Source organism: Idiotropiscis lumnitzeri, chromosome 21 (assembly GCF_059441095.1).
Source record: "Idiotropiscis lumnitzeri isolate Australia: NSW breed Sydney's pygmy pipehorse chromosome 21, RoL_Ilum_1.0, whole genome shotgun sequence".
Classification (NCBI taxonomy): domain Eukaryota; kingdom Metazoa; phylum Chordata; class Actinopteri; order Syngnathiformes; family Syngnathidae; genus Idiotropiscis; species Idiotropiscis lumnitzeri.
In genome coordinates this window covers 10,449,198-10,474,543 of record NC_142411.1, presented here as the reverse complement: position 1 = coordinate 10,474,543, position 25,346 = coordinate 10,449,198, and the positions used below count along the sequence as shown (strand labels likewise).

Below are 25,346 nucleotides of genomic sequence, written 5' to 3'. Positions count from 1 at the left end.
CTGTCTGTATGCCACGTCTCCTTTTTAAAACAACAATTGGACGCCAGTGAATTGTGTCGCACAGTCTACAAGTATGTATGGTTCAAGTGAGGATGTTTCCAAGAAATAAACAAGAGATGGTTTTATGCCTTATTAGGTTATTGAATCATTGCTTAGGGTGTGTGTGTATGTGTGTGTCTACAAGACAATCATGCCTTCAACTGCTTCTATCTCAAATTTAATCCAAATGTCACATGGGATTCTCCCTCATTTCAGACTTAGCAAAGACGCGGGAGTGGAAAAAGAGCATAAAATATAGCTTGCTGATTTTTCATTATTTTAAGCGTTTCCGAGTACAAGGAGAAGTCATTTCAAGGGAAGAAAGTTTGCCTCTGATGTCTAATGTAGTGGTGGCATAACTTGGAGGGTTGGAGGGGGGTGGAGGGGATTCACAGAGAGACAGTGGAAAAAATGAATTGGAAATCCTTTTAGTAGGCACACGAAGTTTCTGATCCTTCCTCTGTCCTGAAGATGACCTCATCCACAGCAAACACCTCATTATTATTATTCCAATATTCATGGTAATAGTTGGTAATTATAATAACAATGCGATGAGACGACACACTGCAACAATCAAACAAGTAACACCAAAATATTCCTCTTGAACAGCAGTGGGTGTTCTAAATGTAAACGTTCTCAACGACCAACTTATTCGTAAGCAATTAGGCTGGAGCCTTTCTGAAACGCAACGCCGTGACATGAGAGACACAAACAAGGGCACTTTATGACACAATAGGGAGATTTCAGATGACAATTAAGAACAAGTTCGCACAGAAATGGGAATGCATTGCATGTATGGTAAAATGAGATGAGATACTGTTAAAGGTCGTGAAAATGAACTGACGTGGAAGGTGTGAGTGAATGTAGCAAGGCATCAAGCGAGAACGATGCTGATCACTCACTTTTTATGACAAAATTTGGATAAAACTAATAGCTAAAGTAAATAAAGTAGTTCAGATTAATGCATCAATTTCATCCACCTCAGGGTACTGCCATTTTGTTAAAACAAAAAAAAAATTCCCATTTGTACTCACTTCCCTGTGCGGTCAGTCACTACGTTTAAATGCCACAAATATTTGAGTTAAGGCCAAAATTTTGGTGTCTGAAACATTTGGGATATCCTGTTTACATGCATGACAGACTTACTCCCTTATACATGGTTATTGTAATATCCCAATTTAAACGGTGACACACGGACAATGTCGTGACGTAAATAGACGTCATTTCAATTTATTACTTTCAACCGTCACCGAATCATGTTCTATTTATGTCACTCATCATAGGAATATCGTGTATATTTCCACTGGCGTGCGCACCAGACGCACCTGTACTCAAACAAGATTTTTTAAGCAATCGAGCTTGCGCTGTACAAAAATCAATGTTCTGTTCAAAGGAGGTGAGTTGTTCTTGATTTGAGCAAATAGTCAGGTTGGAAACAAGGCCCACGGATCTTATTCAGGTTTTTAAAAACCCGAATATGAGCATTTGCAACAAGCTCCCGTTTACCTGCCGGTTGAGTAGAAGCATCTGCAGCTAAAGCCAAACTGTTGCAGTGTTTTTACTTTCTGGGCCTGGATTCTCCACCTCCTTCCAGATGTAAGGTGACCGTTCCGTCAATCCGTCACTAACAGACGGACACCTCTTTTGCTGAATGATGGGATACTTTTTAAAAAATGACGGATTGGCAGAAGTAGGTTTCCATCCGACAGTGACTTACTGACGTCATTAAAATTGGTGATTAATTAGGTTGGTCCCGAAAAATAACGGACTGACAAACGGTCGCTGACGGAAGATGTATATCAGATCAGCAAAATTTAGAAAAATGCCCACCTCTGTGCATTTCTCTGGAGGAAGAGAAGTTCTAACAAGAGACTTTCTAGTCAGGCTCTGGTAGCAGTCTTCTTGAGAAGGGTTGGACTCTCTTCCACGCTGCTTGCTTCTACCAAACAGCAATGTGAAATAATGGGGAGCATGACAAGGCGCTTGGAGGTTGGGAATGTGGGATTGTTTGACCTGATGCCCTCTGGCAGGCGCTACAGGTGCATCAAATCAAGGACCAATAGACTGAGAAACAGTTTCTTCCCAAGAGCCATCTCCATTTTAAACTCACACACACACACACACACGACCACCCCACCTTGCAGAACAGCAACGTGATGTGTTTTTATATACCCTATTCAGTATTATTTTCCATTGCACTAACTATTCTCTTATTTATCTAATTTATATATTTTATTATTGTTGTATTGCACTGGAGAGGGGAGCTCTCTAATCTCGTTGCACACTTGAGTACAATGACAATAAAGGGATTTCTGATTTCTGAACTTAAAACATTTGTATTCGGGTGTTTGGATGGATTTGACTTCCTTGGTGAATGTTTTGAGATTCACCTTTATTATTTGCTTCTGGCTTGAATGTGATTTATACTTTTCAAATGAATAAATGAAGTCCTCATGGAATAGAGGCAGTCAAATTATCCTGCTTGAGAGACACTGAGAAAGTGGTCAAAACCCAAGTGATTCAATGATGTGTTATTTTAAGTCTAATCTCTGAGTGATGATGAAGTAAAAGTGCACTAATAAGACTCAGATGACACTTACACCCTCGAGGGAGTTGCAAATGCCAGCTGAAGTGGCAAAATAGAGCTGGGAGTGTTAAGAGAGTTTCTCCACTGGCTTGTCTCATTTCTTGAGACATAAATGACATGGAGAAATCCCCAAACTACTTTGCAATCGTTCACAATCGAATATCATTTCACATCGATTTCATCACGATGCAAATTTCTTGCTGTTCAAAGAATGGAGCTACAGCCAACATACTCCCATCTCCTCAATGCGATTGAGAATTTTTTTTTTCCCTCTTGGAAATGGAGAGTGTGTGAACATCAGGCTCAAGACCAGAGATGCCTGTTCCTTGCAATGGATGGTGTGTACAAGGACATCACAGGGGACCAGTGTAGTGGGTGGTTGAGACATTTGCGCCATTTCCTCCCTTCCCCTGCGATGTGGACGGAAATCTTTTGTCATACTTAATTTACAAAACTGCAGTCTTAATTGTTTATATTTTGTACATGTACATAATTCTGTATACATTGTCTTTTCATGTACTCTACATTAATGTATGGAAGTTACTTTATGTCAAGTCAGATATGGGCAACATGTCTCCCTGCTTCAACACACCTGAGTCAAATGATCAGGATTGTAATCCACCGTCTGCAGACCTTGTGGATCACAGGTTCCGGGGTGTTGCAAGTAGGGAGACACAATTTCTATAAAACATCCAGGATACTGGCCATCGAGGACCGTAATTGCTCACCTCTGGGTTTGCTAGAGCTCTCCCAAAGTGTCAAAATATTTTGGCATTTTGACTTGCAATACTCAAATAGCTGTTAGCATACACTTCCTGTCATATTCTAGGTCTTTATGATTGTTTTTTGTTTTTTTTCATTTAAGTTTTGTCATGTTTTCGTTGTGTCCGGTGTGTCTCACGTTAGGTTATTGTGTTCTCATGTGATCGCCCCTCGTGTCAACCATTCAGCTCCCTCAGCTATTTGTGTCTTGTCGTAATAGACACGGGTCCGCGTTATACTCGAGAAATTACGGTAAACAGCAGATTGGATAAACTACATGACTAATTGTGTAAATACCCAAATAGGCCTAAAAAGTGTTTTTAATAATGTCACTGAAGTGATGGGTAAATGACGCTTCAAATCTGCTTCATGAACCAGTGTATATTGTATTTTTTTTTACTCCTGTTGATGACACTCTCAGTACAACATTGGGCTAAAAGCACACTGACTTGCCATTTCTTAAACTCTTAATTTAAACCAACAGTACCACCTAGAGATGGCAAAATTATAACAACTGGTTCAGGAAGCAAATTTGAAGCTTCATCAGTGATACAATCCTCCAGAGATATAACGACCGTCAAGTGATGAATATATATCCCAAGATGTAGGCATTTATTTGGAAACAGGCCTGAGAATTGGAAATAGTTATTTGAAAAAAAAATATGATTGAGCTGACCAGAAAACTTAGTATCTTACAAATGTCACAATGTAAATCTGATGTATTTCTGGTAGTTTTAGGTGCATAACATTGAAAACAAACAAAAAAGGACCAAACCTACCGCATGGAGAGGATTGCCTTGATCGATTGGCACCTTGAAGTCAGCCTGGAGCTCATCAAAAGCTGTTATCTACGAATAAAAAAAAATAAATGACTTGAACACCATGGAATAATCACCTGCCACTCACAAGACTAAATTGAATCACTTAACTGTTGGCATGGAGAACTTCAATTCACATTGAAAATAAGAGTGCCATAGCGAGCGTGCTGTACCACGGTGTTAGACCCCAGAGCAGTTAGAGGCTAACTGCTTCAGCCAAGGGCAATTTAAAACAAAAACTAAATAAATCAATAAAAAATACAAGATTTAGAGTTTGAATCCAACTCCTAGCATGCTGTTTTGTCAGTTTATAGACATTCATTCACTCGCTCAACTTTGTCCTCTTTATAGAATTGCCATAGTTTCCCTTTTTTCAAACAATGCGTTTGTTGATTTCCTTTTATTGTAGCACATCTATTCTGCTGCATTGTGGGAATGCAATTCAGCGGTGGGCATGTCCGTCTGTCAGTCATCATTCCATCATTATTTCAGTCCGTCCTCGGTGCCGATAGCCAATCGGCAGCAAGAACGTACTTGCGACGCCACATGCAGACGCACAAAAAAAAAACACAACAGAAGACACACACACACACACACACACACAGGGTGGTGATTGGCAAAATAATACAATACAATACAACTTTATTTATACAGCGCATTTCACAACAGCTCGAGCTGTAACAAAGCGATGTCCATAACTGTCTTGTTTTGCATAAAACACAAAGATAGTTTGCTTGCTTTACTAGAGCACAAAGTAAATTGAAAAACACTCCAATTCAAGAGACTAAAAATTAGATTTTTTTTTTAAATAATTAGAAAAAAATGTTTTAAAACGATTTCACTACCTTTCCATTTTTTTCGCAATAGGCTGGCTGACAAGAACTATTTATGTATTTTTTTTTGTGTTAAAATCACCATTGGGCATTAAATTGTGTCATTGTGTTATACCAGTTTGGTTATTTCGTTCTTTGGCCCCCTACGGAGAGGAACAGTCAAATTTGAGAGGATAATAATGTGCTCATAAAAGTTGGTTTTCGCCGTGTGCTACCCACTTCTGAAATGATGGCTCGACCTCTGGGCCCCGCTATGGTGATTCAGTGATTCACTATATTCGCAATAAAAGAGAACGACTGCTCGCCAGCGAGGAAACGCTCACAGGTGTCAGAAGATGGCAAAAAAACAAAGAGGTCGTCCCGCATTATGACGCTACACCAATAAATAAAATGGAGGCATGTCGTCTATAAGAGTGGAGGCCATTTGTCTATTTTTTTTTAAAATGGGCTTCAGTCAAGTGACCAAGTGGTTTGTCAGTCAGAGTTGCACTTTGTGTCTCTGCCATTTGCACTGGACCACAGAGCAGCTGTAAAATATAAGACTATCTGTGCATCAGAAGGTCCACACCTAATGAAAAAAAAAAGATTACTCTTGTGCCTTGTCATAAGTGGCATGTGTGTTACATTATTTTTACCGTGAATGTGTTACCTTCAAAGACACAGCAGAGGTTTGCTCTGGTTTTGATTATTTCCCTTGACTCCATAACTGACAGGCAGCTTTTTACATGTTATTACCCCAGTGGATCTCAAGCGTGATCCTGGTTCATTGCCTCACTCCGTTACAGTGTTAGCTACCCCAAGGCTGTCCTCATGCCTGATGAGATTGCATATGCAGTGTTAGCATGTGTACACAGATCTCTGCGTATTGGGGGTACTGTACAAAAACATGCACACTTGACCCGGTTTATGACTGGGTACAAACCATGTGGTCAACCAAGAGCCGGGCTGATAATTTACATGGAGCCTTGTATATTGATTGCAATGAGATCTCACGAAAATTATACAAATAATCACATCGATCGGAACAAACAGGCAGAATGAATTCAAATGGCTTGATTTAAGTGTTAGAAAAGAAACATTTTTGCCTACGTTATTATTTTGATTGCATTCATCTATTACATGTTTATGAGGTCTATTTTGTTGTCCATTCACATTCTTACTTGAGTAAATACATTTTGTTTAAATAGACGAAACTCTGCTGCACAAATGATGCATTCTCTTTGGCGTTAATTACATTATTTATAATTTTATAGCAATTTAGGATAACAACAACCCCAGTTCTTGTTTACAGTATTACTATATATTCTTCTTGGTCTTAGACGAACGAAGCATAGACATGTCTATAATGCGTGTCGGTTATTTATTCAAATGTAACTAGAAAAGACAGTTTAGGAATTGAAATAATTTTAAAAAGGCACTCTTGACACTTTTTAAACCGATACTGCATGTTCATCTTCCATCCATATAATTTTAAATATAGAGTTGTCTTGGCTGATACATATTTTTTTGTCAACCAAAAACTCCAGCCACTCAGCTTCTTCTCTTGCGAAATGGACGTATGGTGTGCCACAAAAGACTGATAGACGCAGAAAGATGGCTCAAATGTTCAATTGATGAAAGTTGGATAAATGCAGGAAGGTACATTTTTCGTAATATATTTCTTGATCCATTTTACCAGTCGGACATGGTCAGATTAATGTGCTTGCATACTGTTCAATTATATTGTATCTCCTCTCTTAGTTATTGAATTCTGTACACAATTCTCGGAATGACTTTTGATAGAATGAACACACATTCATGAAACGGAATGAAGCTGGTGCAGAGTAATTTTCCATGCCTTGTGCAGTCCATGGGTGGAAATTTCTCTATTTTGGTATTTTCGAAGGGCGCAGTAAGAAATGGGCGTGTGCGCTTTGTGGGAGTGATCACAGCCAACGTAATTCCTGGCTCCCCTCATTCTCTTTAAATTCAGTGTCGGCGAGGCATGCGGTCTACATAAGTGACTCGTTCACTGGAATCCATGCAGGAGATCGGCGTGAGGAATATACATTTATAAGGAATTGCAAGATCTGCACTCGCGGACGGCGTTAGGTTTGGTGCGGGACAACACCCCAGCCAGCCAGTGCGCGCACTTTAAAGTCCCAAATCTTCCCCAAAACAAACAAGGCGCCTTGTAAAGCGACGCGCCCATTATATGGACTGAGCATCACTCTCGACCATCAACTCTTTTACTCATTGGGCTGTTCGGAGTGCATGTTAGCACACCCTGCTGGTCAAAGTTTGAGTCATCTGTGCTTCTAATTGACCGTGACTTATACATTATGTGACTATGGTGTTTGGGTGATGGTGTAGGAGAAAGCTGGACAAAAGGGTAGCGTTCTACAATGTTGTAGTCTGTCTTATCATTTACGTTATTGCAAGTGTAACCACCACAATTGAAACTACGCAGCGTCACACTTAAGCTAAGTTGTCAGAAAAAGAAATCTGAATTTTTCAGTGTAACAATTATTCCTTGGTATTCAATTCAAGGCTCATCTATCTTAGGTGGCAGGGAGATTGGCGGCAGCAACTCTACTTAGAGCAATAGGAGACCTCCAACAGAAATAAGACACACTAAGAGCAATTAGTAGAAATATGTGAACATTTGTATGTATATATCTTCAACTCCTTAATATTTAGAACATTCAATTTTTTCTTTAAACATATATTTGAAAAAATTAAATAGAATAAAAGAAAATACGTGTATCTAACACACATGGAGTCCTTCGTGAGCCTGTTAGCTTATCTCACTAGGTAGTGCACTTGCTAGGAAGGCATGTGCGAGGAAAATAGTTTACAAAGCTTTAATTTTTCCAGTTATATCTCACCATTAGCTAATAACAATCTCAACGTTCACAAAACTTCATCCTGACTATTTTTTTTTTTTTCAGTTACACATCATGGGGTACATTGACACAGGAATGTTAATTAGGCACATTCGACAAAACACTCACCAGGATCGATAGTCTCAAAGAAAATCTAATTTCCTTGGCAAAAAACACCACAGGATTCGAAGTCCATTCATTCACAGTTTACACAAAAAGGTTCAACGGCCCAGTTTGGTCTATTCAGAGGCTTTCTCCTTCAACTCGCATGAAACTAAATGCTAGAGAGTTCTCTAAATCTCTCGTACGAGATGAGACGTCATCTCACGCTGCGGTGCGTTCTGGGTCCGTAGGAAATAGTAACAGCACTAAAAAAAAATCACATTAACAGAAAATAAGAATAAGAATAAAAAAAGGCTGAGCCAAAACATGGGTTACACAAGCAAGAAACTTCCCAGGTTTAGACAACAGACTGCAAAAAGCCCAAAGCACAACATTCACATCTCTCTAAACAGCCATGTGATTGGCTGAGTCTGAGTGGCTCCCAAGAAGTCATTGCTGTAATTGGCTAAGGCTGAGTGGCTCCCAAGAAGTCATTGCTATAATCTTTTTGTGTTGTTTTTATTTCGTTTGAGTATATAGATGGCATGAGAGATACATGTTTTGTGTTAATCTTATTTCTTTGTTTCATTGTTTGCTTGTATGCTGAGTTTATTTTTGGTTTTGATTTGAAACCGTGACTCTAAGGAGTGTGGTGACCAGTGAAGTCCCTCCCCTGACATTGTCTAATAGACGTTTTGCCATGACACCTCTTGTTAGTTAGAGTCAGTGTTATTGGCAGTGATTCCTTATAGTTTCCGGATATTTGTCATTGAGTTGGGGTGATACCTCTGGCAGCAATCCCTTAAGGCAGGCATCATCAAATGATGGATCGGATGGGCGCATTCGCAAACGTTGGCGCTGCAATTCTAGTTAATACGGAGAAGGCCTCACTGATTCGAGCCAATCAAATCTTTTGTTTATGATCCACTGCCAATTGCGGAGCAGACCGTAAGAGAGTGCTGCTGACAGTATGACAGTATACCTTGCTAAAAAGTTAGCGAGGTCGATGCGTCTTGTTTTAAATGAATGGACGGAGAAATTTAGTTTCGTTCTGGCTGCAGCCGATTCAAAACCAGTGTGCATCATATGCTCCGAAACCGTCGCAACATTGCGAAGCGCCACTACGAAACAAAGCACCGCCCTTTTGTGCACAGTTATCCGCTGACGTTTGAGGTGAGCGCATGCAAAAACATTGAACTTCGAGTGCAGTGCAACAGATTTTTACATTTTCGTTTACATCCCAGCGGCATGCAAACGAATATTCAGTAAAAGTATCATGGGTTTTGGGGAAACATAAAAAAACGTTCAAGTGATGGGGAAGTTGTGAAGGAGTGCTTAAATGTGGTTGCACAAACATTATTTAAAGGAAAACACAAATCCCAGATGTGTGAAATAATCTACCAAATCCCAATGGCCCTGACTCCGTTCCAACCCAGATGTAAGTCACTGGCAGGGTAGTCACAAACTATTTTTTCTCATTAAGAGAAGTTAAAAAAATATTCAAAAGAAAAAGTGGTGTCAAAGCTCATTTTGAATTAGTTTTTCATGAGGACAGCCATTTTTATTGATTGTGTACTGAACATATTGACCTGGTTTACTTGGATAATTAGGCTTTCCGTTTTTTTTTTAGGCTGATAACTCTTTGATTTAAAAAAAAAGGTAAAAGATGTTAACTCAATGCTTAGCACTTGATATATTTCTGCAGGAGATATTTTCCTTTTTTTTTCTGGAAGTGGCACCCTTAAATTCCTGGAGCCACATTTTCTCGAATGTGCAAGAAACGCCTTATATTTGTTTGACTGGCAAAGGTGTATAATGAGAACATTATTAAATATTTAGTATATAAGTGCGCTCTGTTGAAAATGACTAAATATTGAAACTATATCAAAATGTGAACATAGGCTAGACATTTCGGGAAGTTGGACTGTGGTTCGGACCTTTTAATTGGAAGAAATTTTTGTCGTGGACCTCTATGACTTTTAATTGAATACCTCTGCCTTAAGGGATTGAGTCCTGGTGAGCTGGCTACAGCTCGCGCGAGCTGAGCTAGCGCCTTGTAGTGCGGCGCGCCTAGTATATGCATTAAATACGGAAATAGCACCCTCAACTGGTGTTGCGCCCTTTGATGCAGCGCGTGTTATGGCCGTTAAAAATACGGTAATAGAAAATGGCCAGCGGCACAGCACGGTATGTCAAATTCCTAAACAAGGTAAACTAGACTTGTACCTGCACGAAAATGACAGCTAGGTTCTCAAATCTTGTCACCGTGTGTCATGCATCTTACTATTGTTGCAAAGTCTACACTGATTTTACTGAAATTAAACACAAATAAATAACATTGTTACAAAATAGCTTCTGAAAAAAAATGTAGAGGAGTTACATTTTTAAATTCTTTCATTTGCTACCTCTCTGACGCAAAAGGCTGAGCCGCACTGTACTTGTTTACGGAATAGCTTGTGACATTTCTTGATGCTTACATAATGTTGTGTGTGCTGTGTTTGAACTTTCTACGCCTCTGTACTGTTCTGAAAAACCATTTCCAACACAACTACAAGTTATTTTTCACTTGCTGTCCGCGACATACCCAACCCACCAGTTGTGAATCACTGATCTAATTTAAATTTTAAACTTTTAACTTTACTGATTGAAAAAGACATAGTGAAAAATGCTTTACAAGTTAGAGACAAACTAGCAAACTTCTGTTATCCTTGATGGAAGTGTTTGTAAAACAGCTCATGAAATATAAATAAATGTTTTTTTGTAAGTCCATTTTACAACATTTACCTAATCCTTATTTGGACTTAGCAAGGAATATTGAAATCTGTGCTGCATACTTCCCAGAGGTCAGTGGCAGTCCATAAGCCGTGAGTTGGCTTCTGCTTTAATCGCTTGCATGTTCCCTGCAGGGCCTGTATCTGTGCAGAACACCTTGGCAGAGGGAGACAGTCGGAGAAGCCAGCTTCCCTGATGTTGATAAATAGTGTTGGCACAGTTAACCCTTTACTTCGCTCTGAGGAAATCAAATGAAACTAATCGTTTCCTCGCAAACATCTCCAAAGAGTTTTCTGTATGCTGCTGTCAGACTTTCTGTGAGGCACGGAGGGAGAATTGGAAGGACATGTTAAGATATAATATCAATTCAGCATGACTAATGAATTAAATCTAATTAATTTGTGTTAGAATCTGGTAGTGAATAATAAATCTGATTGACTTAAATAGTTTATGAATTATTGAAATATTTTCGATTATAGCACAGGTTACATCTCCCAAATATTTTTGGGAAGGAGATGCGCATGGCAGTGACAATTTTGGACCAGAACATTAATCAAAACAATAAGCCTGCTCAAACAACTTCAACAATAAGTGGTTGGTGCAGTTAATTTAACATGAAATACCTCATTTAAAAATATACGGACAACAGGCAGAAAACCCCTGAATTATTTTATGTATATATTTCAAATCAACCCACGTTTTTGGTCAGGCTGTTGTGGGACTGTTGGTGGTGACCACTCCCACAGCGGCGCAGCCCTCCCTCTCCTGCGAAATTACCAACGCTGGGTCAAACCAGTCTCCGGCCATAGACATGTCATGCCCTGTGCAGGATTTACTCCCATCACAAAATTGGAGCACTTGAAGTTATCTTTTCTTTCATTCATTTTAATAATGGTGGTATTTTCTTCTCAATCTAAGGTTAAAACAATAACAAATAATTAAAACTCCTTCATACGGAGCCCCTAAAGTGACATGGGAAAAAAAAAAAAGAAATTTGTTTCTCCCTTCACTACCAGCCGAGTAAAAAAAAAATGGATATTTGACGTCTTAAACCGTCAATGGCAGTAATTGAGTTAAGTTTACCCTAAAGGGTTTTTGTATCTGGATTTTTTTGTTTTATTGTGTAACATGCTTGAGAAAATAGACCTTGCACAAAGCCACCACTTTAACCATAGTTAATATTCCTAAAATTACTCCCAATTTGTGGTTTCACTAACATTACTTTCTTTCACCCTCTCAAACCTAAAATGTAACATATTTGAGCTGTCGTGACTCCAATAATGAAGAGTTTGTTAGCAAGCGTGAGAAAGAGCCAATAGAGATCTTGGAACACACATTGGTTAAACAAAAAAGAAATAATGTTGTCATAAAAATAACTCAACAATTTGTTCAACCTAACCAGTCAAAGCAGAAAGTCAGCAGTTTCTGTATCACTGATGAGATTTTTCCAAGTGTCTTTAACGCAAATGCACAAATCTCCAGAGAGTTTACCTCATCGACTGCGATCACACAGCGCGGATAGACGTTCACTCATGAATACGGTGACACATCTAATGAATTAGAGAAGGAAGATGAAGAAACGGGAAAGTAAGTTTCTTGTTTGTACTGTTTGATGAATGATGAATATGGTCTCCTGCAACAGTGCTATGATATGTGGAGAGCTCGATGGGGAATAAAAAGAAGTGAAAAAAAAAATGAAGCAAGGCTGCAGATCACCCATATAATCCCGAGCGTGTGCATTGTGCAGTGAAACAATAGAAACCGTGGAGTCAGGATGATGGATGAGGAGCCAGCGGGGGTTAATGAACACGTGGATCAAAGCTGAGCCAAGCCAGTTTTACACCAAACGCCACCTCCATTAACCTGCATTTCCTGGTGCCAAAAACTCTGCTGACTGTTTGCTTGATTGAGATTGCAATCGATTGTAGCACCTATGAATTTCTTCCCACTTGATGTCTCACTGGGGCGCCTTGTCCACACGTTTCAGCGCTGTGCACAGAGCGGAAACTCCCGCCATGCGTATGAGGAGAAATTTATCAGGACTTGCATTTGCTTTACTGCGTTTAGTAGAAGCTCTCAATAAATAAAAAGTATCTCCTTAAAGTTAACATAATTTTAAATCGTCGGCCATCAGATTTTGAAAAAAAAAAAAAAGGCTGATGCTGATATCCGACAAAATGCTGAATATTGGCGTCGATAATCAATCTATAGTCAATCTAAAACTTCAAAATATATTAGCTTAGTTATCTTACTGTGGCGAACTGAACTTGTACTGACGATGGTATTCTTCATCCATTCATTTTTTTTTCTGCTTATGTAAACTCGGGTCACAAGCATTGCAGCTACGATTGTGAAATGAAAACTGGTCCCATATTACAGTAATTTCTAGAACACATTCACCCATGGACCAGTTTCAGGTCACAGACCAGTGGTTGGCGAGATTAGGTTGCTTGCGAGCTAGCTAGGTAGCTAAATAGCAAATCATTCCTGCTAGTTGTACTAAAAACTCATTCACTGACAGCCCCGGTAAAATGAATACATATTTTGGCTTCTATATCCGTCAATGGCAGTGAATGAGTTAATTAAGTAAGTTAAGTAATTAATTAATTTAACCAGGACATTATTACTTATTTCTTGAAAGATATTAAGATTTAAATAATCCAGATGACGACACAGCAGACTGAATGTACAAACAGCAACTTTCTTTTCTGCCACGCGACAGCACCATTGATTTGCTCTCTCAATTTGTCTGTTCTTCATCTTTCCTGAGCACCAATCAGTTTGTTCATTAAAATATGAATATAGAATTTATTCTACAATGAAACGCGTGCAGTTTGAATTCTGACCTGTTTTGTTAGAATGACATCTAAAATGGTGGACTAAATCCAAATTATTTTACCTTAGTCATCATTAGTCCTGATTTTGTCATGCATCATAACATTAACTTTGGTGCTGTGTTCTGCTTTACAGAGCCTTCTTGTGACCTGTACATATTTGAAAATGACCAGCCTCGAATAGAAATAGTAAAAGAACGTTGGAATACACCTAGAAGCTTTGTTAAGTAAGGCATTCATAATCAAATTGTTTGCAGAGCTGCCACCTGAACAGATTTTGTGCAGCAGATGTGCATTTTCACCTCAGTTGACAGTTTAAAAACACACAGTCACACACGTTTACACCAATCATGACATTGGGTTCTTTCGCCAAGCAGAAGCTTTTCGCATCTTTGAATTGCTTAACAGACTGGATCGGTATAAAACGTTTTGTTGGCGTGTAAGTTAAATTGCACCGCCGCTCAATACGAAAAAGTAACTTTAAAAACGTTTTGCAATATGATTTGAAATCGGCAAACTGACTATTTATCTCACGATTGAGCCGTTGACAGCGTTTTATATATTTGCAAATGACATTTACCACGAGTCAGAATTTTTCCCTCCTAAACATTTTTACTCTTGTTTACATTTCATCATTTTAAATTCTGCTCCACACTTCTATCAAGAAGCCAGATATGCCCCAGTGAGCAATCTTTGTAGTCTCAATGGCCTCTCTTCCTTTGCTTATCCATCATTCTGGAGGTTATGGTTAAGGTTATGTTGGCTTTAGATCCTTCAGCTCTTTTATCTATTCTCCTGTGTTCTTGTCAGCACCAGTCTTCTGTAGCTTGACTCGGCTAGTGCAGCCATTTCTGTATTCTAGATGTTAACAGCATTCAAGATCAGAGAAGCAGTACTTGCAAATCAGAGGATCCCATGACAATGAAAAACTACCTTTAATTGTTGTTTTGCTCCGTTATCTCTTTTGAACTTCAAACTGGTTCCACACATTTCTTTGCGGAGGTGCTTCTTACCCGATTGTGAAGTCCCCCCCACACGATTCTCCCTTTGACTCAGTTCGGTTTTCATGTATTTGCTTGGCTTCGATAATTTGGTTAAAAGACATGCTATCTTTTTCATGTCAAAAAAACACATCTTGGTCAAAACTTACTTAAAAATGAGTGGACAAAGAGGAGTTCTCCATTTTTGCAGAGCAAAGGTTTAGTTGCTTTTCTTAATCAACGCTGGTAAAATGGAAAGGTCTTAATTAGTTTTAACAATCTCACATGCAGTGTCAATTTCACTGATACTTATATTTGACTCAGACCCAAATTATCGACAAAGGTCCATGTTTTGTTCGAGTAATTTTTATTTATTCCAATAAGGGGAAAAGAGCACAGACAGATTTCCCTAATAATTTGCAGAAGTGGCTGTGTTAAGAAACTCATTCTGCCCTTATAAGCGTAGTGAATTTCCTCTGTGACAACAAGCTCAACTCCAGTGGGCCAATGCAAAAATTACAAATTATTTTTGTCAACAAGTCAGGTCAGTACGGTACGGAGCCCCTCTGGTGCCACAGTATGAGAAAAAAATATTTTTTGCTAATCTGTACCCACAGTTTACTAAACTGTACCCACAGTTTACTAATCTGTACCCACAGTTTACTAATCTGTACCCACAGTTTACTAAACTGTACCCACAGTTTAGTAAACTGTACCCACAGTTTACTAATCTGTACCCACAGTTTACTAAACTGTACCCACAGTTTACTAAACTGTACCCACAGTTTACTAAACTGTACCCACAGTTTAGCTAATCTGTACCCACAGTTTACTAATCTGTACCCACAGTTTACTAAACTGTACCCACAGTTTAGCTAATCTGTACCCACAGTTTAGCTAATGAGCTAGCGTTCACGCCCATGCCATGACGTCAAACGTTTGTGGGTGTTGCTTGATAGAGCAGTACCCACGCGGTCGTATATTTCTCAAGGTAAATTCTATTAGATGTTATATTGATAGTACGAGAGTATAGTGTGTTCTGCATCGCTTAAAGACTTGTAATTCCGTGATTTATGTTCACGCCCATGCCATTCCGTCAAATGTAAGTAAGGTGTACATCGCTCTAGTTCGTGACTTTTGCTTGATAGAGCAGTATTAGCAGCGAACGGCTACATTTAGCCTCCGTGTTTTCTATTCGTGCGTCACGTTTTAAACATTTTTCGCGCATTATTTCGCTCGCCACAAGTCACCCAATCATGACAACCGTCACCCTAGCCACGGTTTGATTTTATTGTCGTCTTTTTGGCGTATCAGCAGGCATCAGTGGTTTTAGTCGAGCCCTCGTCGGAGAAGTGTACAAACACTCACGAATCACCACAAGAGGAGACAAGTACGTCTCTGACATTCACTGTAAGTACATTGTCTAAAGTTACTTTTATTTCACGACAACAATTTGTTGTGTTTACTGCCGTGCTTGTCGTAAATATTTTAAAAAAATGTTCTTCACTTTTAACAATCACTATCACTTCACTATCAAACAATCGCAAAAATATGAACTAAAATAAATCATAATATGTTGGTGGATTTTCTTCTCAGTCAATTACAAATGGTGTCCTATTGTTGTTTAATAAAGGGATGGACATTTGGATAGATCTTGTTAAATCCGATTCATCGAATAATTGAAAAATATTTGACTGATTAATCCACTATCAAAATAATTGTAAGTGAGCTGCTCTAAAATTGAAAAATGTGTACTTGATCATGGGTGATCTGAGACATAAAACTTTGATCCGGACACTCCTATCTTAAATTGATAAAACTACTCTGAATAACGTCCAATCTCAAATAAGATTTTGAACAGGGCCACAAATAGGACACGGCCCAGAAGGCGCCTTTTAAGTATCAACTGAGAGTGAGGTTGAAATGGGACACTGTACAAGAGGCTGTAGCGGAACATGCAAATTGGAGTAAAATCCAGTCTAATATTGTCAACTACATTCTTGTTGTGGTTCACATCGTAGTTATGATATTTTGTGGGTCCTACAGTTTTACAACACTATGATTAACTAGTGAAAACATGAAGTAGATAAACAACTTGCTTTTGTGGGCCACATAAAAATGGTGTCACGGGACAAATGTGGCCCCTAGGCCTTGAGTTAGACACCTGTGCTTGAAAATAATGAAAAGACCTAATTTATGGCAATTGACGAACAGCTCTTCTCCGTGGTTGAAAACAAAGGATTTCACAAGATATTAGTGAATTTACAACCCTAGCACAAGCCCCTCCGTGTGTGATGTTGTGGCGGCACACCTTCATCATCTGATTGATTGTGTTTTACCACCGACCCAGGGACTCAATAACTTGTGGCCCATTGCTGAGAGAGAATGTCATTTTCCCAGTGTGCCTTGCGCAACACTGGCTAGACACTCTCTATATCATGTCTGCACCGGAGGACTTCCCCATCTCTCGGAGGTGTGCCAGAGGATCATTTGGCACACTTCCAGCTTTAATGACACATGGAGGACATTCGAGACTCCTGTTACATGGGAGGAGAATTACTCAAGTGGAGTTGGCCTAGTGAAGCGTTAAGCATTAGAGCTCAAGGGAGGTTGCAGTTCACCTTGGATGTTAATTACAATGGCTTCATAATCGTTTCCGTGAACTCCCCTTTGGGCAACTGGTCTAGTTTCTTGTGCAATGGACAGACAGTCTTCCAGTTACTATGTCTTGTATTGTATTTCTTTAGATATGTTTTTTAACTAACTGCTGTGTGCTGCTTTTCCCAGTACAACTCAAATTGCCCTCTGTGGATCAATAAAGAATTATCTTATCTTATTATCTGTGCTGAAACTCTTTTAGCAGTATTAATACCATATATACTTATGGCGAAAAGCCAATCACCACTATTGTTTGTCACGCTTACTGTTCCTGATAGTATTATCATCCTCATTTTCTCCTTTGTCTCAATCGAAACAGGACAAGGCACACGGCCACACATTGTTCTGTTCGCTTTCTTCCTGCTGAAGGGGAGTTCCTTGCTTCCATCACCGAAGTGCTCTCTCACATGGGATTCATTTGTATGTAGGGGGTGGGATCTTTTGTGTTCTTTGCTCCACAGTTTGTATTGGTCACCACCAAGAAAACATCGCTGACCTTTGTGCAGCTGGTGTCAGATCTATTCCCACTCAATAGCACGCAATGAGCTGGCCACCAGTTCAAGTATGAAATATCAATTGTGGCATTTATCTGTAGCTGCAGCCCCCTTCTTCTAACCACCCAGAAACCACAAACAAACACACGCAGCTCGGCCCCGCCCATTTCAAGCCTCATTGATTAATACGTATTGGTAAAACTTGGTAAGGCATGTTGACATGCATCATAACGAGGCTGCCATATTAAAATCTTAAAGGTTTTTGTTGGAATTCCATTTTAAGATATTGGCAGTATTCCCCTGGAAAATTACCACAAACAGACTTTCCGTTAACTCCTCTCTTCTGTCTCCCCATTCTGACTTTGTTTGTGATGCAATTACACAACAATGTCTTTGTCAGTATGCTCCACATGGTTAATTTCCTCTCACAGTCATTGCAATTATTTTTATCTATTGAATTAAATGCATTAGACCATGTAATGTCTCTCATTGTTTAACATTAAGACTTCATGTAAAAATCAGTGTGAAATCAACAATTCTACGATTTAACAATATTATTCAGTTTTTCTTTCTGAGTGATTAATTAGGCATGTTCTTGCCTTTCGTAAAATGTGTTGGAAAGTAGGCCAAAAGGTCCAGCGACCAGCATGTGTGTGAAAATAGCAGTCACGACAGACTCTTCTTGTTTTCAGTGTCCCAAAAGTTCACAATTCATGTTAGTGTACTTCCAACGTCTTTTCATCTATTGCCTCTTTTTCGTTGCATTTTGTCTATCTCGGTATTATTCATAGCCTGGTTTTGCTATTTTTCGATGCACATGCATTTTTAAGCAATTAACTGCAGGCATTAAAGTCTTCGTTATTGCGTGCCCCCAGCTGAAGCCCGTTTTGAAGTACACTATTTTTGAATGCTCATGAGTTAAAAGCACAGGAAAACAGTTGGCGAGATGAGTGAGTAAATGAGCCACCATTGCCAGCTTTCGGCAGGTGTCTCGTTTAAATGTGCAAAGCTTGGCTCTGCAACATGCTTCCACGGCCCCACCATCATATTCCCAACACACAGCCTCTACCTAATTATGTTTCCTCTCAGTGTGCAGCCTGATCTTATTATGCTGTGTGTCTATATGTCAGTGTGAGAGGGAATCTGTGGAGAAGGCATCACCACTCTTTCTGCTGTCCTAAGCACAAAACACATTCAAGCACCTCACAATGTGGATTGTTGTTGTATCTTCTAAATAGTACATATAATCTGGCTGTAAGCAAAATAATACATGCATTTAGTGGACATGGTCTGCTTTCTGCCCCGTATTTATAAAAGAGCGGGGAAAGAGGATTGCAATGATATAGGTGCTTTCCCCCCCGATTAGAATGTAAATCTAATAATTGAATAACTTAAAACATACAATCATAGTAATGACATACAACTTTGTTTAAAAAATGATTAAACTGCTAAATCAATGGGGCAAGATGCATGCAAAAAAATAAAATAAAATAAAAGCTCAGATTTTTTTCAGATGGAAAAAAATAATATTTCTCCTTTTTCAACATTTCACAATAACTGTCAATGTTTTGCATGGAGATTGAGGAGAACCCAAAATGCAAGGAAACGGGAACAAACAAAAAGGCATACTGGGAAAAAACTAAAATGTCAAAGTATAAAACAAGGATTAAGTAACAAAACAAGCACTAGCAAAATAACTATGACCATGAAAACTGAAACATGCTGAGGAACAGACGACAGACACTTGACAGGAGACAATGAACTGACAAGACTGAAAGAAAACAGGGAAACAAACAATTACATTGACGAGACAACAAAGAACACCTGGATAAGACATAAAGAGTTGGAGGGAGCTGATTGGTCAAGAGTAGGGAGTGGACCACACGCACAGGCGGCCCAGATTGCAACATATCAGATTTTTACATGCAATGTGAACAGAAAAATCAGCAATGAAAGTTTCCAACCTAAGTCGCCTCTATAGCACTGATCGCAAAAGTACACAGAATTTTGTTTACCCACAAAAACCGTTGACAGGTCGTTTGAAGTGCATAAGGTGTTACTAAATTTGCGTCCTCCAAAAGCATGCATATATTCAACACTTAATAGTGTGCGAATATATTGCGGGATTTTGAATGACATGCAGGACAAATATGACTTAGTATGATATGAAAATCTGTGCGTTGATTTCTTTTAAATTGTGCGCAAAATTAATTCTTTCACATAATGGGGGAAGAGAGGATCACAGTATCTGCTTATTTTTTGTTTGCTTCCAAGCCTTTGTGGTTGAAGAATGGATGCTTTATATGCATTTGACTTTAGCATTCAAATATTTAAGATACTCTTTTGAACATTGGTTCAATACAACGAAGAACGGGGTAGCCCCCCCCAGTAGCCCTGACAAAACATTGTGCCCCCCTCCATCGTTTAAGTTGCCCATCACTTATCTGGGCCAAAGCACTCGGTGTGTTTTGAATCAGCGCTGAAGGGAGCTCACACTGGCATTTTTAATCATCGGACAAAGGGTGCCAAGTAAAAACATATGCTTAAAGTCACAATCCGACTGGACAGCATATCTTTATTTGAACTAATAATTCCATTTGCTGGGTTAGATTTGCTTGTTGTGGTATTAATGCAAGCTGATTCTAAAAATGTGTTTTTCAAAAACAATGGGAGTTCCTCGGTTTCCCACGCACACAGAGATGAGAGGAAGAGCAGCCAAAGCATGGCGCTTTGGACGCCTGTAGTCAATTTTCACTGTGATATTTTGGGGAATTTCCTTTGCTATATAGTGTCATTTTAGCGAGTATATAGCAAACCTGCGCTGCAGGGAACTATACTGCACAAGAGTTTGATTGCAAGGGAATCAAGCTAGCATTCTGTAGATAGCATTTGGATAAAATGACCAAGCAACCGCACTACACTTTGTTTTTTAGCAGAACCAAACTTTATAAAGCATGAACACAGGTGATGTCATAAGATGCATTGCTACTCAACTACTTGCTCCCCTGACCATGTAAGTAGCAGCGATATTATTTCTGAGAATTCAATAAGTCTTATTAAGTTGTAATATAACAAGCTACATGAAAAGAATAAATGAAAAATAGCAACTTGCTTTGGAACATGCTCGTCATCTCCAGGTTTTGGTGTACTTTTTCTCTCACGTGACTTGCTCCTATAAGCTCATAATTCAAACAGATTTATGAAGCCTTGAGCATGTGTACACCACCTTGTGGCTGGCGACGAATGGTTGAGAAAACGCTTAATAACATATGCAGCAGAGCCCACATTTTGAATGAAAAATTTGCTGATGATCAGGTTAATTCAATCATGGTGGTCCATCATCGTGATCATGATCCAAATTCAATGAATTGAGTCACCCTTTTGTATGTACTGTATAACGTTTTGAACAGCTGTAATGACCACCATTAAGTTTTGTCCTAAAAGTTCTGAACATAATTTGAAAGAGGAGGGGACAATTGAAAATATATTTTCTTCTGGAATGTGTCAAATCAGGTTTGGATAGGTAGGACATTATCTGTATTGTTGTACAAGAAAAACTGCATCATTGTATCACTATTGGGTTCGTCATAATGTTCGACAATACAATTCGCATATATTAAACATCCAGAGATGAAAATGTACCGCCCCCCCAAACATATTCTGTGAATTAAAATGTAGCTATAGTTTTGGCAGCCATTCCGATTCTGTTTGTTGCTTACAATTCATGGAACAGGTAACCTTTCCGATCCATGCATATTTAGCCTACCTTCTGTCAGGGCGACGATGAAGGACGTGTGGGCCACCTGTCATTATATTATTCAGATATCATGATGCAGTCAGTCATTCCCGCACTGCAAGGATCTGATTACGTGTGTACGCGCGTGCGTGTGCGTGTGCGTGTGCGGCGAAAGCTGCAGGACTCCCACACAGATAAGGGGAGATTGCTTTATTGATTTGGGATCTTGCACCGCGTTGAGGGTTGCATGAAGTCTGGTCGCGATTGTATTAAGCAAGCAAAAATTGTGACAAAAGGGGTATTTATGCGACAATGATATTCGACACAGGTGTGCGCTAGACATTTCTAAAAATGTATGAAATACAAATTAGGATAAATGTTTCAGAAATATGAATTACATTTTGTATTAATTTGTTGCCATGGTGCACTGTAAGACATTAACCACATCTAAAAATAAACCACATCTAAAGTACTTACATGCCATATTGCGAAGAAGATGAGGGACACGCAGAGAACCAGAGACAGCATATAGCAGAAGGCAGCAAAAGTGAACATAATTGGGAAAGGAAACGACGGGTAATTCCCCAGAAAAAGCGCGATCCCATTAAGAGGGGGTTAAAAATAAATAATGGGGGGAAAATGAGCTGTGGCGAACAATAAAGTTGTCACGCCGCCACGGCAAGGCGAGGTGGTACCAGTATCTTCACTTCTCCCATGTCAAGCAGCAAGACCAGAAAATAAAATAAAAATAAAATAAAATAAAAACCTCACAGATTTGCGTCTACTGCGTCTCACACGCAGTGATGCGGTGCCTCAGAATTCCAAACTGGTTCGAGATCAGTCCACTTGGCACGTTCAGAGAGAAGAAATGTTCGCAGTCTTGGCTTGAAGGCTCGTGCGTCTTCACAAAAAGATTGCCGAAACGTAAATCTTGAAAGAAAAATAAAATGCCGACGGATTATTTGGAGGGGAGGTGAACTGATGGATGCTCCATTCGTTTGAGAGGAGAGAAACGAGCACATATGCCAGCACGCGAACAGGTGGATTGATAAGAGCAACACCCAGGGCGTGTGCACGTGTCTAGTGCACGCGCGAAGCAAATCTATTAAATTTCACCATCAATTTTTGTTTCGCTTTTGGTGCGTCGCTAACCTTTTTTTTAGTATTTATATATTAAATTATCTGAATTCCATGGTTGATTCCCATTAATAATTGTCAGACGGCCCATCATGATTAATCTTTGCCAACATCACCGATTATGAAGAGAAAGAAGATCACACGTTGCTAGACAGTAGGGACCATTTTTTTACAATAAAATGTCATTTTGAAAATGTAAAAAATGTTATATTCACTACCATATTGTTGTAATGGTGCCCAAGATGACCATGCTGGCGCATGTAAAATATTTGTCTGGGTGACTGGCACCCTCTACTGGTTATAGTTGTGTATGTAACATTTCTCTTCCTTGTGGTTCCCATTGGACATTCTCAATGAATTCATTTAAATAATCATACCTTTTTTTTACTGTTTTTATGTTCATGTTTTTCAAATGTATTTTCATATAAATATTTACTGTAATTATGACATTCATTCCATCCCATCCAAAATTGTACTAAATACTCAATACTTAGTGCGATATTTTTACTGTAGTCATAGGTTGTCTACATTCAAAAGCAAAATACTTCTAGACCATATTATTCAAATTGTACATTGCAGGGCTGGCCCAAGCCAATTTGTGAGATTTTCTATGGTGACACCCCTCTCCCCCTTCATCAACGATTTACATATGCTTATCAAAGTAGTAAAATTTTTAACATTGCCTTTTTTCGTAAGATAAGATCACACAATTTAAAATATAACATTTTCTTAATTTCATGACTGTTTCCTTACTGTCAAACAATCATGCACTTGACTTGCTGTTGTGACATCTAATTTCATTATCGGCCAATATATATATATATATATATATATTTAAATCCATCCGTATTTTTCAGTGAGTTATCATTCAGCCATCCATTATCCAAAAAACGTATCGTGTTATGATTTGCAGTAATATTAATTGGGTATTGCTTTAAATTTTCCAATAGCTGTTCCTTGTTCAATGTTAGTTGTGAAGTGAGATTCATTCGACAGAAGATTTTATCTGGATTTTATTTAGTGATCAAGCAATATTCTTACTTTGTCTCTTTTCATTTTAACATTCAGTAGTTTGACAGTTCAGCAAGATGTTTCCTTACATTAGTCACTTTCACAATGAAGTCGGTTAAATGCATTTGCATTTAAATTGAGGACTTTGAGAAAATTCTACAAAATAAACATAAAACCTTTCTTTTTTATGATAGTCTTAGATTTATTCATGATTCATGTTTTTCAGCAAATCTGTTTATTTTCCTGTCAGACTATCAGAGCACCCCTCATGCTTTAAAGGGATTGAGTGGACCTGCGTCAATTGTGGGTGAATGAAATTGGCTGTGTTCACACCCACAATGGTGCAAAATGCCCTTTTTTAAATCCGCCAAGGAGTGCCCCCCCGTTTGTATTCGTTTATGAAAATACCAAAGGAAGTTCTACCCAGCCTCCGTGCAGAGTTAGACTGAATAAAGTTTGAAAAAAGTAATTAGAATATTATGACAAAGAAAGAAAAAAAAGTATTGATATCCGTTTTAAAATGTAGAGATGACAAGGAAATCATTTGTCAGAAAATAAATACAACACAAACATTTTTCTTGGTCCAGAGCATCTTTCTCCTAAGCCTGTCACTCAAGCTTTCCTGAGATGTTAAATTAAGAATGCTGATGTTAATTCTACATCGACTAAAATCCTCTTAAACACATTTCTGCATGTATCCTCATATTTGGAGAGGAAATGTGTTTGTTTGTGGACTGACAAGAGTCTTCAAAGATGACACTGGGTACTCTATTTTTGTTTTAAGTCTAGTCTAACGCGAAGCTGCAATTTCTGCTTCAAGACGGGGTATATACAGTTTTGGTATTTTCACAGATGGTCACATCTTGGCGCAGTTAAAAACAGGCTTGTTGTGGGCATGAACACAACTGATTTGATCCTCCACCAATCGAAGCGTCTCCTCTTTGTTTTTGTAGTGTGTTCAACTGAATGTAAATTGAAAGTGATTTGCACATAATTACATTCCATTTTTAGTTATACTTTCCACTGCAACTTCATTGGAATTTGGGTTTGTAATTGATACAACAGTTTTATTCAGAGTTCTGTTTGGCTCTGCTTTCAATCACTTCCTTTTAAATTACATTTCACAGAGAACAGATGAAAATCCCAATTAATTTATCTTGAAATTTTCAGGTATGACTGTTCGATTTCAAGTTGCCGAAGGAACGCCATTTAACTTGCCTTCCAAATCCTAGCAACTCAAATGATTGTATTGCTGCATAGAAGATTCGTTTCAGTGCATTTGCGGAAATTTGCTACAAAGCAAAGTTGAAGGAGTTGATCTGAGTTTGATGTGGGAGCACTGAAGAGATCTAACTTCAACCCCATTAAAATTCCTATTGTTATCTTTTGTTTTGTAGACAGATTTTAAAGAAAGTCATATTTAAACATAAAATGTCAACATTGTTGCTATTTACAAATTCTATAACAACAAAATTGTCAGTCATTAAATATGTCTACCTGTATCCTAAGATGTATCTCAGTAAAATAAAAAAAAAAAAAGTATAAATATTTTACTCTGGCAGCCAAGGTGAATTTCTTTTTTGTATCCATGTTATTTTTGCTTGTCACTGTAAATAATTACTATTTATTTATTTAATTTCATATTTATTTGTATTTAATTATTAATTTAATTGATATATTTAATTAAATTATTTGTTATATTGCACTGAAGCAGGGAGC

The 25,346-nt window shown here is 38.6% G+C and overlaps 1 protein-coding gene across 4 annotated transcripts in view; it reads right to left on the bottom strand.

The window, feature by feature from the left end:
* The window catches only part of cnih3 (cornichon family AMPA receptor auxiliary protein 3), a 53,580-nt gene extending 31,044 nt beyond the window's left edge, over positions 1 to 22,536 (bottom strand). For all 4 annotated transcript variants that reach the window (XR_015840192.1, XR_015840193.1, XM_088286535.1 and 1 more), the window contains exons 1-2: positions 21,957 to 22,536; positions 4,168 to 4,236 (exon numbers count right to left, since the gene is read on the bottom strand). Coding sequence is in view for 2 of the 4 variants with exons in the window: in XM_088286535.1 (XP_088142661.1) it covers positions 4,168 to 4,236; positions 21,957 to 22,034 (147 nt within the window). In the remaining 2 variants the exon portion in view is untranslated. The remainder of the gene's footprint in view (positions 1 to 4,167; positions 4,237 to 21,956) is intronic.
* Between the last annotated feature and the right edge of the window lie 2,810 nt (positions 22,537 to 25,346).